The 16,487-nt window shown below is 34.8% G+C and overlaps 1 protein-coding gene across 5 annotated transcripts in view; it reads right to left on the bottom strand.

Moving 5' to 3' along the window:
* Positions 1-16,487, bottom strand: part of SYCP1 (synaptonemal complex protein 1) — a 146,761-nt gene that overhangs the window by 44,429 nt on the left and 85,845 nt on the right. For all 5 annotated transcript variants that reach the window (XR_008512809.1, XM_054529179.1, XM_002810393.3 and 2 more), the window contains 4 exons: positions 6,634-6,750; positions 6,112-6,222; positions 4,715-4,807; positions 3,780-3,854 (listed from right to left, as the gene is read on the bottom strand). Coding sequence is in view for 4 of the 5 variants with exons in the window: in XM_054529179.1 (XP_054385154.1) it covers positions 3,780-3,854; positions 4,715-4,807; positions 6,112-6,222; positions 6,634-6,750 (396 nt within the window). In the remaining variant the exon portion in view is untranslated. The remainder of the gene's footprint in view (positions 1-3,779; positions 3,855-4,714; positions 4,808-6,111; positions 6,223-6,633; positions 6,751-16,487) is intronic.

Here is a 16,487-nt window from a genome sequence, read left to right on the forward strand (position 1 = left end):
AATTTAGGCCGGGCGTGGTGGCTCACACCTGTAATCCCAGCACTTTGGGAGGCTGAGGCAGGCGGATCACAAGGTCAGGAGATCGAGACCATCCTGGATAACACAGTGAAACCCCATCTCTACTAAAAATACAAAAAATTAGCCATGCGTGGTGGCAGGCGCCTGTAGTCCCAGCTACTGGGGAGGCTGAGGTAGGAGAATGGCGTGAACCCGGGAGGCGGAGCTTGCAGTGAGCTGAGATTGCACCACTGCACTCCAGCCTGGGAGACAGAGTGAGACTCCGTCTCAAAAAAAAAAAAAAAAGTGTAATTTAACATAATTATGTATATATGTATGTATAATTAGCATTCATCGTTAGCTAGATAATCAGTCTATAGATTATAATTATACCTTCATTTTATGTCCTCATGTACATTCATAAATACTGACTATATTTTATAGCATAAAGAAAATGTCAAAGTAATTTCCAAAAAGTAACAATAGTATAGACAATGCAATAAAAATGGACATTTTTTAAATAGAAGAAGAACACCTAAAGGTATTATCTCTATAACAGTTAGTCCAATCTGAGTATATAGAAAGTTGGAAAGCAGATGGAAAAACAGTAAACTCTGAGACATGGGTTTGTAGGCTATTCTTACCCTTTTTGTACTTTTCTGTATTAATATTTTATAAAATAGAAACATAATGTGTTTTTATTAAACCATATAAATTTATGTATACAATAAATCCTTATATCAACGAGCTTAGACTAAATTATACTGTAGTAACAACCCCAGATCTTAGTGGATTACAAGAGAAGTTTATTTCTCAACCACATTACATGTCAATTATAGACTGGTTTCTACCCTACTCTTTGTTATCTCCAGGAATCTAGGCTGAAGAAGCAACTTCTACGTCGGTCTCAAGGCCAAAGGAAAAGAGAGGCTGGGAAGACAATGTGGTGTCTCTTAAAGCATCCTCTCAGAAAAGCCACTTTTGCTCACATTCCACTGGGCAAAACAAAACATTTGGTCAAATCTGAAGTCAGCGAGGTGGAAATATGTAATTCTTCCTTTGGGAGGGACCCTAATAGAAAAGGGCAGCATACATTTTGAATAAAACAATCTATCACAAGCCCAAATTGTTTATCTATATCTATGTACAGGCATATTTGTGTGTGTGCATGTGTGCACATGTGTGTGTTTACATATTTTTTCATAGATAAATGATCAGAAAGAAACACAATACGATGTAAATGGAGGTCCTAAATTATTTTTGATAGGCAAATAAAAAAGAAGCCCTTAAATTTGTTAATAAGGAGTTCAGTGTGACCCAAGACAAGAAAGCAGTTAGGCCAATAGCTAAATTGTAATAGGTGGGGAGATAAGAACTGAAAAAACAGACTAATACTTAAGAAAAGAACAGAATAGTATGGCAGCTTAAGCAGTTTAATGGTTTAAGTTTTTATAAGATGATAGAATGAGACAGTATAGGGAAGGGATTCAGCCCTGGTAGACCACAGACACGGTAATCAAGACCACTTGGGCCTCATATATCAAGGCATATTCTCTCCCTTACCTTCCTATCTCCCTTAATAAGCTGACCCAAGTCACATAGCAGAAGGAGAACCTCTCCTAACTTAGCTGACTAGGCTGAATTCTTAACTATCAAAAGAAGAAACTAATTATCTCCTTGAAGTGATGTCTCCCAAGGTTACTAAAAGTGGGACTCTAGCATTCCTGATAAGAACCTGACCATCTTTCAAGGTTAGTGAGGCTCTGGCATTCCCGATAAGAACTGGACCAGATCCAGTCTGCTGAAGACAAGACAGACTCCAACACTGACCTTTCACTGATTTTTTCCTCATTATAATATCATTTTAATACTAAAACCACCCAAGGCAGGGCTTATCCACCATTTTCTGATCATGCAATGTATGTCAGAGCATGATGTCCCATTGCACAAACGCAAAGAAAATCTCGCCTAAACATGCTTGTACATCATTTCATTTTCTGCCTTAGCTTCTAAAATGACAGAAGCTGAGCCTCAGGGAGCTAGCACCGAGATCCCTTTGCCGTAAACTGCTCCCTTGCTTTGACTGAGCCACAAGCCTATTAAACCCTCCCTGAGAAAAATGTCTCTTTGGCCTGGTGTTAATTTCTACTTATGTGAGAGCCAAAGAACTTGAGATACAAGCTACAGTAACAGAATTCTTATTTATGTTTACTGACTAGAGTAAAAAAGTAAAGATTGCTGAGGGTTTAATAGCATCGAGAGTTAAGCCATAGAAGAATTCCTCTTCTACTGAAACAGTAGGATAAAGGTAAGCATGAATCTTATTATTGCAGATGAAGGGAAAGCCATTTTGTTAGTCCTTTAACAGCAAATACAAAAATTTCAAAGCCCTGTACTCAGATAAAACGGAAAACAAAGATAAATAAGGCATAATTAGCCCTTGCAGAGCTTGCAATATAACAGGGGGCACAGAGTGAAATAACCATTTTAACATTAAAAACAAAGTGCTATGAGAATACACACATATATAGTAAGCTCACAACTATAAGATGAAAGATGTGTGAGATTTTCCAAGATAGAAAAAGATGAAAGGAATTAAATGCAGGAAACAAAGTAAACAAATTCTCAGAGGCTTGAAATTGAAAGTGTATGTTACCTAAGCTGTTGCAGAGTGATTAAGAGAATAGGTTTGAAGCCATGCAAAAATAGACCTAGGTTTGAATTCTAGTCATTCTGCTCTCTTACTATGTAATCCTGAATAAATAATGTAACCTCTGTCAAAATAAAGATAATAATAAAGTATGGCATATAACATTGCTGTAAAGATTAAATTAAATGTAAGTAGGGTACTAAACACAGTTCCTATCTCATAGAAACCAAAAAAAATAGTATTTGTCATTTACAGTGTGAATCAATTCACTTTGCAAACTGTAAAGCACTACAGAGATAGCCTTTTTTTCTGAAACATGATGAATAGCTTCAAAAAAAGCATATCTAAATATATAAGCATTTTAATACAAGATAATATTACTCATATACAGTATATTTAAAAATGTTCCAGGGGGGAGGGATAGCATTAGGAGATATACCTAATGTTAAACGACGAGTTAATGGGTGCAGCACACCAACATGGCACATGTATACCTATGTAACAAACCTGCACATTGTGCACATGTACCCTAAAAGTATAATAAAAAAAAAAGGAAACATCCTAGAAGGATATACATTAAAAATGTTAACAGTATTTGCAGGAAAAAAAAAGGGTTCCTTTTCTTTTTTTTTTTTTTTTTTGAGACGGAGTCTCACTCTGTCTCCCAGGCTAGAGTGCAGTGGCGCCATCTCAGCTACTGCAAGCTCCGCCTCCCGGGTTTGCGCCATTCTCCTGCCTCAGCCTCCCGAGTAGCTGGGACTACAGGCGCCCGCCACCGTGCCTGGCTAATTTTTTGTATTTTTGGTAGAGACGGGGTTTCACCATGTTAGCCAGGATGGTCTCAATCTCCTGACCTCATGATCCGCCCGCCTAGGCCTCCCAAAGTGCTGGGATTACAGGCATGAGCCACAAAAGTGTTCTTTTCTTAAAAGTACAATTATATTTACGTGTGTTTTGCATTTACATTAGGAAATATTCTAAATGTTTCTAGAAAAAAGCTTCTGGGGGAAAACTATTTTCTCATCCTGTTACTGAAATTTATCAAATTATTTTATAATATGACATAATTCTAAAAATGCAAAGTTGCCCCTAAACCTTACAATCACTTTATCTATAATGCCATAAAACCTACCTTCTCTTCTCTTTCTATTTCAAGTTGCTTCTTAACAGACAAAAGTTCAGTTTTGAGATTGGATAGTTCAATCTCCTAAAGAAAAAGAAACATGAAGTTTAGAAGAGCTTCCATGTATTTCTTAAGACAATGAAAATATAAACTAGTGCTCCGAGTAAATTTAATATTGTAGAGAAATAAATTCACTCATAAAATATAGATACTTTTAAAGTCAACTGATATAAAGGCTGCTAGCTTAACATAGCTAAAAACCTCATTTAAACAACTTTTTGGGCTGGGTACAGTGGCTCACGCCTGTAATCCCAGCACTTCCCTGGGAGGCAGAGGCAGGCATATCACTCGAGGTCAGGAGTTTGAGGCAAGCCTGGCCAACATGGTGAAACCCCGTCTCTACTAAAAATATTAATACAAAAATTAGCCGGGTGTGGTGATGCACACCTGTAGTCCCAGCTACTCGGGAGGCTGAGGCCAGAGAATTGCTTGAACCTGGGAGGTGGAGGTTGCAGTGAGCCAAGATCGTGCCAGTGCACTCCAGCCTGGGGGACAGAGAAAGACTCCATCTCAAAAAACAAAAACAAAACAAAACAAAAATCAAGTTTTTTATAGTTTTCTTTAAATAAAAATTTAACACAAAGTATATCTCTCCTCGTTCTCTCCCAATTTATCCCACCCTCCTCTCCCAATTTCAATCAGAGCTCCAAACTTATTTGTTTACTGGAGTTTATAAAATTTCACTTGAAAAAATAGTTTGTTCCACTATTTCAAAAACTAAATTAGAAAAAAACATGTAACTAGAAGATCTATAAGATCCCTTTCAGATTTAAGACTCTGATTCTATAGCTCAAAAATTCGTTTTACTTAATATTATTCTTTACCACCAGTCACTGCTGACATTATGAAAACTTGCCGTTACTGCTATTTTTTCTGTATCTCACCAAAGATGCTCTCAGTGATGACTGTTCTTGTTCTTTGCTCTTATAAAGTCCTAATTCTGAGTCTCTTTCTTCAATGATCTTATCATATTGGTGCTATATTAAACAAAGAAGACATTTTAGATATATTAAAACTGAATAGATTATAAGATTGGTATCTTAACATATTTTAATATTTAATTTAGTATTTAATTAATTATTTAGTATTTAATTTTGCAGAAGCTTATGTTTATAAATTCAGTAATATATATGGGTATATATTTTTAATGTTTCAATTATATTTTTTCATTCAAACAACCTCAACAGTGAAACACACAACAGTCTTGGAAATAACCTAAGAGCAAAAGATAATTCTTTTATTGGAAACATTGAATTTTAACATTTAAAAATATGCCAGAAACACCAGGACTTCTACAAAACCGACTGATTTCAAATCTGGGACAGGAAATATAAGCCTTAAACTAGTATTAGGAGATATATCTAATGTAAATGACGAGTTAATGGGTGCAGCACACCAACATGGCACATGTATACATATGTGACAAACCTGCACGTTCTGCACATGTACCCTAGAACTTAAAGTATAATAATAAAAAAATTGTTACATCAAAAAAAGAAGCCTTAAACATTTTGTCATAACTCAAAGAAAGTTATCAGAGAAAATTACAGTTAAGTCAAAAGGACTTGCCAGTCAGCTTAAAGAGGCTCCTGCTAGCCAAGGGTGGGAAAATGAGCTATCAATAAGGACAGATGCTGCACTGGATTGAAACATACAAAATGTGTTTAAATCTATGAGTTCACAATGTTATTTAAACTATTTGTTAAATCCTCACCGGTTCCCTCATAATAATCTCATATTCCAGCAGCTTTTTTTGTTAAATGAATAGGTAGGTATACCCTACATCTTCTCCAAATCTTAAGGGGAATGAGGCTTAATTCCTTAACAGATGGATACTCTAAAACAACAATTAAAAATATAAGACACAAACACATCAAACACTAAGTATTTCATCTATTTATGCCTTTGATAAAAATTGATTTAGCCTATTATATGTTAGATATCAATGAGATACTTATCCTGGTTATGTACTTAAAAATATATAAGGTAGAAAGTGCTGTAAGAGACTATTCGCAGAATCCAGAAAAAGAGTGATTACTTCCATTCATCACAGATAACAAAGAGAGATTTCCTCAAGGATGTGACACACAGGCTCAACTTTGTATGGCTAAGATCTGAACTTGAAGAAATGGGCATCAAGGGTATTCTAGCTATAGTCAGTCACTGTTGCATAGACAATAATCTTCTCTGACAAATAAGAATACTATCTTGATTTCACCATTATTTAACAGAAATATGGCTCCAATTAATAATTTTCATTATATAAGAAGAAAAAAATTACCTTATGTTTTTCCATAAGTGCTACCATTTCAGCTATTTTATGTTGACATCGTTTATCAATTTCTTTCTGTAATTTTACTGCTTCATCAGCTATTACTTTTGCTTTCTCAACCTATCAAATAAGCAAAAAAAAAGTTTCTTAAAATAAATGCACAAAAAACAAACAAGTGTAAAAAGTATATGTTCTACTTAAATAAAAGCAAACCTCAAACACCAGGAAACTGGAAAAACAAGTATAAAATGCACTATTTGGGGTTTTTTCAGGGTGTTCTATGAAGTAAGATGACAGTATACCACTGTGGCAATCATTTAATCCTTTCAAAATAATTATATACTCAAATACTTAGAATAGCAAGGATACTTTTAGCTTCTATAAAAACTGATAAACTGACCTTTATATAAATTTACTAACCCTTTTTTAAAATCATAATTTAAAAATTAAGTTTTTTTACTTTTCTCTTAAAATCCTAATAAAAATATAGATTTTTAGTATAATAAGTTCTTAATACATTGTTTTCCCCACCTCTTCCAAAAGATTTTCTTCTGATATCTTTTTGTCCTCAATTTCTTTCTGATAAGTGTCCGTGATTTCTCCACATTTCTGTTTGGCACTTTCTAGTTCTAACTCTAATTTATTGACCTTTAAGTAAAGAAAAATAGCGTGAATATTAGTAAATGCTATGGATTACTTGAAAACATTCCATATTCATTTTGTGGTTTTGTGAATCTTAAAAGATTACTTATTCATGGAAATTAGGTTGGATCACTTTCCTTACATTTTCATATGGTGAGAAGTGTTTTGTTTTCACAAACTCTATCTTCTCCCCTAAAATACGTATTTTGTCTTGACAAGTAATATAAAATAAACACCCATGCATTTATTTTTAATGAATTTCTCAACAATATTTACATTGGTTACTCTCATTCAGTTTAATATGCTTTATTAGAATAAGTATTTCCATTATACAGAAAACTCATGTGATTCAAAGAAAAGGCATATTCTTAACGAGATTAATTTTCTATAAAGAAGCAACAACTTCCATTTATATTATTTTTACATACTTTGTATAAATATTTACTGAGTTGTGTAGATATAATTCAAATATAGAAATTATCAAGAGGGAAGGAAAGCCCTGAATTAGCAACCTTTATATTCACTTTTATCTTAGGGCTAAATTAATACTGGAAAGGTGTTATACAGCAGGGACAGGAATTGGGAGGAGGCTTATGGGTAATATAATGATGAATCAGACTGTATTTTGTATCCATGAGTCAATCATCGACTTTAAAATATAGACCATTACCAATATTGATAAAAGCTGTTAAATGCCCCTCCCTCTTCATTAGTTTTCCCCTACTGCCCTTTCAAGCATAAAAAACATTCTTAATTTATATTCCCTTATTCTTCTTTATAGATTCATTGCATAATTATGTGTCCCTAAACAATATTTCAAGATTTTTTTTGAACTTCATATAAATGTTTTCATAGTACATTATTTTTCTGGCTTGCTTTTCTCATTGAACAGTTATGTTTGAGGTATTTATGTGTAAAAATACAGTTCTTTCATTTTCACTGCTGAGTAGTGTTCTATTGTATGAATATAACACTGTTTATTTATGTAATCAATTATTCAGGGCACTGCGTTGTCTCCATTTTGGGACTGGTACACACACAATAGTGCTATGAATGTTCTTGTAAACATCTCCTGGTGCAAATGTAGAATTTCTCTACAATATGTACCTAGGATTGGAATTGCCGGGTCATAGGGCAGGTTACGTATTCAACTTTAAAGATGACATTATTTTCCATATGCATTTATACCAATTTAAATTCTCAGCAACAAGGTTATGACTTTTCCGGCTTCACAACCTCACCAAGAATTGATAGTCAGACAAAAGTATTTGACTGAAGTTTTGCTGTATTATTTGCATTTTCCAGAAAATTATGTAACATGTTTAACTCTTCATGTTTTCTGTTCTGTGACCATCTCTGTTCATATATTTTACTCATTTATCTACTTGGTGCTTCATTTTCTTCTTAATTACATTTAATGGGTTCTAATCTTTTGTTCTTTATATATGTAAAGTTGGGCTATTTCTCCAACTTTGAGGTTTGTTGTTTACTTTCCAAGTAACCAGAAATTATTACAGTATATATGAATGTATCAATATTTTCAAATATGGTTGTGTTTTTAAATCTTATTTAGGAAATCTTCCTTTACTACCAGGTCACAAAGACATTGTCCCACATCTTCTTCAAATGTTTTGAAGCCCTGCCCTTCACATTTATTTATATCCTTAAGGAATTTGTGTTTGTATGTAGTGTAGAGGTAGACTTTCATATTTTTCCATATAGATAGTCAAATGTTCTAGCACTACATATCTGCAATATCACTTCTGTATTGTGTCCAGTTACCATGTACCCCTGGATCTTTTTCTAGGCTTCTCTTTTGTTTAATTGACTTGACACCTTCTGTGCCAATGTCATACTGTCTTAATTACCTTAGCTATACAATTAATCTTTATATCTGGTAGGGCACATTTTCCTACTTTGTTCTTAAAGATTGCTTTAGTTATTCTTGGCCTATATGATCATTTTTGTTAAATAGTCCGAGTGTTCTTGAAAAGCATGTTTTCCTCACTTTTTAATATAAAATTATCCTTATTTCTCCAACATTCTTAAGAGATAGGTATGTTGTGGACAAAATTTAATGTTGACAGTAATCTTCTTTGCCCATGAAAATACTTTCTCATTGTTTTCTGACTTCTATTGTTGTTGGTTGAGATGTTCATGGCCAATCTGACATTCCTTCACTTTCATCTTTCATTTCTCTCCAGCTACTTTTAATACTTCTATATGTCCAATATTCTTTAGTTATACCAAGTCTAGATGTGGATTTCTTTTCATTTTTCTTGCTTGGTATAAATTTATCTTTCTATATCTGTGAATTCACGTCGTTCATCAATTCTAAATATACTCAGCAGAGGTTGAGTATTCCTTTTCCAAAATGCCTGGGACCAAAAATGTTTCAGATTTATTTAATGAGATATCCTAAGGATAGGACCTATGTCTAAACACAAAACTCATTTATATTTTGTATATACCTTACACATAGCCTGAAGGTAATTTAATACAATATTTTAATAATTTTGTACATGAAAAAGTATGTGTTAAGTACTTATGCATGGACTTCTCCACTTGTGGCGTTATGTCTGTGCTATAAAGTTTTGGATTTGGGAGCATTTTAGATTTTGGATTTTCAGATTAGAAATATTCAGCCTGTAATTACTGCTTATCCCCAATTCACTCTATTTTTTCTTTCTTCTTGGACAATACAAAACCCTTAGAAAAAAAATCATCAAAGTACATGACAACAATAATAGTATACTAACATATAAGTAAGACATAAGAGATAAAGGAGATAATGTAGTCTAATGCCAAATATACCAGTAAAAGAGACAAAGATTGTCAGAGTGCATAAAATTATAAACTCTGGCTACATGCTATTTATAAAAGTCATTTAAAACATAAAGATAGAGGATAAAAGTAAATAGATTTAAAAGATATAACAAGCAAACACGAAACAGAATAAAAATGGTATAGTTATAATAATAACATAAAAACTTGCTCTGAGGCAAGCTTATCTCTACTAGAGATAAAGGAGGTATCTTGTTTTAACAACAATTTCCATTATATATAAATATGTAAGATACACATTAAGTATATAGTTGAACTTTGAACAACATGGGTTTGAACTGCATCCACTTATATGTGGATTTTTTTTCAACCAAATTTAAATGGACAATACAGTATCCACAGGATACGAAACTCACATATATGGAGGGCCAACTTCTAGTTTGCATGGGTTCCACAGGGCTGACTAGGGGATATGAGTATGTGCAGATTTTGGTATTCTTGGGGGCTTCTGGAACCAACCTCCCATGTATAAACCAAAGGAACAACTATACATATAAAGTTCTATCGTATTGTAATAAAAAGTTGCACATATTCCAAATAATGTACACTCAATAATATGGCCTTGAAATAAAGACAAGTTAACAGAACTGAAATTGGAGAACAGAAATCCACACTGTGTAAAATTTTTAAACACATCTATCTCAGTCAACTACTTAATAAAACACAAATTAAAAAAAAGCAGAGGTACAGAATAAAAAAAAGATACACAAATATAAAGAATATAACTGGTCATCTTTACGTAAAGGAACACTTCACCCAACAACTATACAATATACATTATTTTCATGTATGTAAGGGATGTTTATAAAAAGTGACCCCATATATTGGGCCATCAGGCAAATATCAATAAATTTCAAAGTACTAAAGTCATACCAGAGTGTGCTCTCTAGTAACAATTCAGTTATGCTAGAAATCAGTAACAAAAACACAACATGTCCCCTTAAATTTAGAAATTAAGAGATACAGGAGGGCATTGGGCTAAACAATACTAATTTACTATATATCAAAACCTATAGGACACAGATACAGCAATACTTAGTGGGAAATTTATAGCCTTGAAATGTGTACATTAGAAAGACTGAAAATTAATGATCTAAGAATTCATCTTAAGATAGGTCCGGGTGCAGTGGCTCACACCTGTAACCTCAGCACTTTGGGAGACTGACATGGGCGGATCACTTGAGGCCAGGAGTTTGAGACCAGTCTGGCCAACATAATGAAACCCCGTCTCTACTAAAAATACAAAAATTAGCCGGCGTGGATGCACACGCCTGTAATCCCAACTACTCAGGAAGCTGAGGCAGGAGAGTTGCTTGAACCCAGGAGGTAGAGGTTGCAGTGAGCCGAGATCACAGCCACTGCACTATAGCGTGGGTGACAGAGGCAGACTCCATCTCAAAAAAAAAAGGAAAAAACTTCCCAAATTGACAAACTCCTGGTGACACTGATAAAGAAAAAAACAAAAGAAGGAACAAATAACCAACATCAGATTAAAAACAGGCTATTACTGTTTTTAACAGTAAATGCTACAGACAATTCTGAAACTGTAGAAAATGTAGATGAACTGGATGAAACCCAGAAAAATATTATTTATCAAACTTGAAGAAATAGGACAACTAAGTTATACTGTAACTATGATTAAATTGCTTCAGAAATTAAAAGCCTTTGCATAAAGAGAACTCTAGGCCCAGTAGCTTTCATCGATGAGTTCAACTTCAATGAGTCATAATTTACATATAATAAAATGCATGGTTTTAAGTGTAAAATTTAATAAGCTTTGACAAATTGTTTTTAAAACCATGTAATGGCAATACCAATCAAGACATAATTTCCATAATCCCAGAAAGTTCCCTCATATCCCTTAACAAACTAATAGTACCCCACTGAGGCAACCATTGTTCTTTCTGTCTCCATAAATTGGTTTTGTCGATTCAAAAACTTCACTTAAATGAAATCATGACAAACATACTCTCTTGTATATAGGTTATTCATTCAGCATATTACAAGATTCATCCATGTTCCTGTGAGTATCAGTAGGTCTTTTTTACTTCTGAGTAGTATTCCATTGTATGAATATACCAAATTTGTTTATCCAGTCTCTTCTTAATGAACATTTTATGTGTTTCCATTTTTTATCATTGTGGATAAAGCTACCATGAATATTCTTCTACAAGATTTTTAGTGGACATGTTTCCATTTATTTTAAGTAAATATCTAGGAAAATAATTGTTGGATCACACAGTAGATGCATGTTTAGTTTTAGAAGAAACCACCAAAACATTTTCCATACTGTATGGAATACTGTATGTAGAGGCTACATTTAGTCTACCATTCATCTGTCAATGGACACATGGGTTGCTTCCAACTCTTGGCTATTGTGAATAATGTTGCTATGAACATAGGTGAACATATATCTCTTTGAGACTATGCTTTCAATTCTTTTAGGTGTATATCTAGAAGTGAAATCAGTGGATCATATAGTTATTCTAGTTTTATTTTTTTGGGGAACCACAAAATTGTTCTCCACAGTGACTGTACCATCTGACATTCCCACCAACAGTGCTTGAGAATTCCAATTTCTCCACAACCTCATTAACATGTTATTTTCTGTTCTTTCATTAGTACCCATTCTAATGGGTATGAGGAAATATCTCATGAGATTTTGATTTGCAATGATTAGTGATATTAAGCATATTTTCATTTTTATGTGCTTATTGGCCATTTGTGTATCTTTGGAGAAATATCTATTCAAGTCCTTTGCCCATATTTTATTTTATTTTCCAGGCCAAGATGAATTTATTGATGAATCCTACAAAGCTATTGAGGAAAAAATAATACCAATTCTAAACAAATGGTTCCAGAATATTGAAGAGGAGGGTATAGTTTCCACTCATTCTTTTTTTTTCCTTTATCAAATTTATTTATGTATTTACTTATTTATTTTTTATTTTTTTTTTTAACTATACCTTAAGTTCTAGGGTACATGTGCACAATGTGCAGGTTTCTTACATACATATACATGTGCCATGTTGGTGTGCTGTACCCATTAACTCATCATTTACATTAGGTATATCTCCTAATGCTATCCCTCCCCACTCCCCCCACCCCACAACAGGCCCTGGTGTGTGATGTTCCCCATCCTGTGTCCAAGTGTTCTCATTCTTCAATTCACACCTGTGAGTGAGAACATGAGGTGTTTGGTTTTCTGTCCTTGCAATAGTTTGCTCAGAATAACGGTTTCCAGCTTCATCCATGTCCCTACAAAGGACATGAACTCATCCTTTTTTATGGCTGCATAGTATTCCATGGTGTATATGTGCCACATTTTCTTAATCCAGTCTATCACTGATGGACATTTGGGTTGGTTCCAAGTCTTTGCTATTGTGAATAGTGCCACAATAAACATACGTGTGCATGTGTCTTTATAGTAGCATGATTTATAATCCTTTGGGTATATACCCAGTAATGAGATCTCTGGGTCAAATGGTGTTTCCAGTTCTAGGTCCCTGAGGAATCACCACACTGTCTTCCACAATGGTTGAACTAGTTTATAGTCCCACCAACAGTGTAAAAGTGTTCCTATTTCTCCACATCCTCTCCAGCATCTGTTGTTTCCTGACTTTTTAATGACTGCCATTCTAACTGGCGTGAGGTGGTATCTCATTGTGGTTTTGATTTGCATTTCTCTGATGGCCAGTGATGATGAGCATTTTTCATGTGTCTGTTGGCTGCATAAATGTCTTCTTTTGAGAAGTGTCTGTTCATATCCTTCACCCACTTTTTGATGGGGTGGTTTGATTTTTTTCTTGTAAATTTGTTTAAGTTCTTTGTAGATTCTGGATATTAGCTATTTGTCAGATGGGTAGATTGTAAAAATTTTCTCCCATTCTGTAGGTTGCCTGTTCACTCTGATGGTAGTTTCTTTTGCTGTGCAGAAGCTCTTGAGTTTAATTAGATCCCATTTGTCAATTTTGGCTTTTGTTGCCATTGCTTTTGGTGTTTTAGTCATGAAGTCCTTGCCCATGCCTACGTCCTGAATGGTATCACCTAGGTTTTCTTCTAGGGTTTTTATGATTTTAGGTCTAACATTTAAGTCTTTAATCCATCTTGAATTAATTTTTGTATAAGGTGTAAGGAAGGGATCCAGTTTCAGCTTTCTATATATGGCTAGCCAGTTTTCCCAGCACCATTTGTTAAATAGGGAATCCTTTCCCCATTTCTTGTTTTTGTCAGGTTTGTTGAAGATCAGATGGTTGTAGATGTGTGGTATTATTTCTGAGGGCTCTGTTCTGTTCCATCGGTCTATATCTCTGTTTTGGTACAAGTACCATGCTGTTTTGGTTACTGTAGCCTTGTAGTATAGTTTGAAGTCAGGTAGCATGATGCCTCCAGCTTTGTTCTTTTGGCTTAGAATTGTCTTGGCAATGTGGGCTCTTTTTTGGTTCCATATGAACTTTAAAGTAGTTTTTTCCAATTCTGTGAATAAAGTGATTGGTAGCTTGATGGGGATGGCCTTGAATCTATAAATTACCTTGGGCAGTATGGCCATTTTCATGATATTGATTCTTCCTATCCATGAGCATAGAATGTTCTTCCATTTGCTGTGTCCTCTTTTATTTCGTTGAGCAGTGGTCTGTAGTTCTCCTTGAAGAGGTCCTTCACATCCCTTATAAGTTGGATTCCTAGGTATTTTATTCTCTTTGAAGCAATTGTGAATGGGAGTTCACTCATGATTTGGCTCTCTGTCTGTTATTGGTGTATAGGAATGCTTGTGATTTTTGCACATTGATTTTGTATTCTGAGACTTTGGGGAAGTTGCTTATCAGCTTAAGGAGATTTTGGGCTGAGATGATGGGGTTCTCTAGATATACAATCATGTCATCTGCAAACAGGGACAATTTGACTTCTTCTTTTCCTAACTGAATACCCTTTATTTCTTTCTCCTGCCTGATTGCCCTGGCCAGAACTTCCAACACTATGTTGAACACGAGTGGTGAGAGAGGGCATCCCTGTCTTGTGCCAGTTTTCAAAGGGAATGCTTCCAGTTTTTGCCCACTCAGTATGCTATTGGCTATGGGTTTGTCATAAATAGATCTTATTATTTTGAGATATGTTCCATCAATACCTAGTTTATTGAGAGTTTTTAGCATGAAGGACTGCTGAATTTTGTCAAAGGCCTTTTCTACATCTATTGAGATAATCATGTGGTTTTTGTCTTTGGTTCTGTTTATGTGATGGATTACGCTTATTGATTTACGTATGTTGAACCAGCCTTGCATCCCAGGGATGAAGCCAACTTGATCATGGTGGATAAGCTTTGTGATGTGCTGCTGGATTTGGTTTGCCAGTATTTTATTGAGGATTTTTGCATCGATGTTCATCAAGGATATTGGTCTAAAATTGTCTTTTTTTGTTGTGTCTCTGCCAGGCTTTGGTATCAGGATGATGCTGGCCTCATAAAATGAGTTAGGGAGGATTCCCTCTTTTTCTACTGATTGGAATAGTTTCAGAAGGAATGGTTTCAGCTCCTCTTTGTACCTCTGGTAGAATTCGGCTGTGAATCCGTCTGGTCCTGGACTTTTTTTGGTTGGTAGGCCATTAATTATTGCCTCAATTTCAGAGCCTTATTGGTCTACTCAGGGATTCAACTTCTTCCTGGTTTAGTCTTAGGAGGGTGTATGTGTCCAGGAATTTATCCATTTCTTCTAGATTTTCTAGTTTATTTGCATAGAGATGTTTATAGTATTCTCTGATGGTAGTTTGTATTTCTGTGGGATCAATGGTGACATCCCCTTTATCATTTTTTATTGCATCTATTTGATTCTTCTCTCTTTTCTTCTGTATTAGTCTTGCTAGCAGTCTGTCAATTTTGTTGATCTTTTCAAAAAACCAGCTCCTGGATTCATTGATTTTTTGGAAGGGTTTTTTGTGTCTCCATCTCCTTCAGTTCTGCTCTGATCTTAATTATTTCTTGCCTTCTGCGAGCTTTTGAATGTGTTTGCTCTTGCTTCTCTAGTTCTTTTAATTGTGATCTTAGGGTGTCAATTTTAGATCTTTCCTGCTTTCTTTTGTGGGCATTTAGTGCTATAAATTTCCCTCCACACACTACTTTAAATGTGTCCCAGAGATTCTGGTATGTTGTGTCTTTCTTCTCATTGGTTTCAAAGAACGTATTTATTTCTGCCTTCATTTCGTTATGTACCAGTAGTCATTCAGGAGCAGGTTGTTCAGTTTCCATGTAGTTGAGCAGTTTTGAGTGAGTTTCTTAATCTTGAGTTCTAGTTTGATTGCACTGTGGTCTGAGAGACAGTTTGTTATAATTTCTGTTCTTTTACATTTGCTGAGGAGTGCTTTACTTCCAACTATGTGGTCAATTTTGGAATAGGTGTGGTGTGGTGCTAAAAATAATGTATATTCTGTTGATTTGGGGTGGAGAGTTCTGTAGATGTCTATTAGGTCGGCTTGGTGCAGAGCTGAGTTCAATTCCTGGATATCCTTGTTAACTTTCTGTCTCATTGATCTGTCTAATGTTGACAGTGGGGTGTTAAAGTCTCCCATTATTATTGTGTGGGAGTCAAAGTACCTTTGTAGGTCTCTAAGGACTTGCTTTATGAATCTGGGTGCTCCTCTATTGGGTGCATATATATTTAGAAGAGTTAGCTCTTCTTGTTGAATTGATCCCTTTACCATTATGTTATGGTCTTCTTTGTCTCTTTTGATCTTTGTTGGTTTAAAGTCTGTTTTATCAGAGACTGGGATTGCAACCCCTGCTTTTTTTTGTTTTCCATTTGCTTGGTAGATCTTCCTCCATCCCTTTATTTTGAGCCTATGTGTGTCTCTGCACATGAGATGGGTCTCCTGAATACAGCACGCTGATGAGTCTTGACTCTTTATCCAAT

The sequence above is a fragment of the Pongo abelii genome, chromosome 1 (genome assembly GCF_028885655.2).
Source record: "Pongo abelii isolate AG06213 chromosome 1, NHGRI_mPonAbe1-v2.0_pri, whole genome shotgun sequence".
In the NCBI taxonomy this organism is placed as follows: domain Eukaryota; kingdom Metazoa; phylum Chordata; class Mammalia; order Primates; family Hominidae; genus Pongo; species Pongo abelii.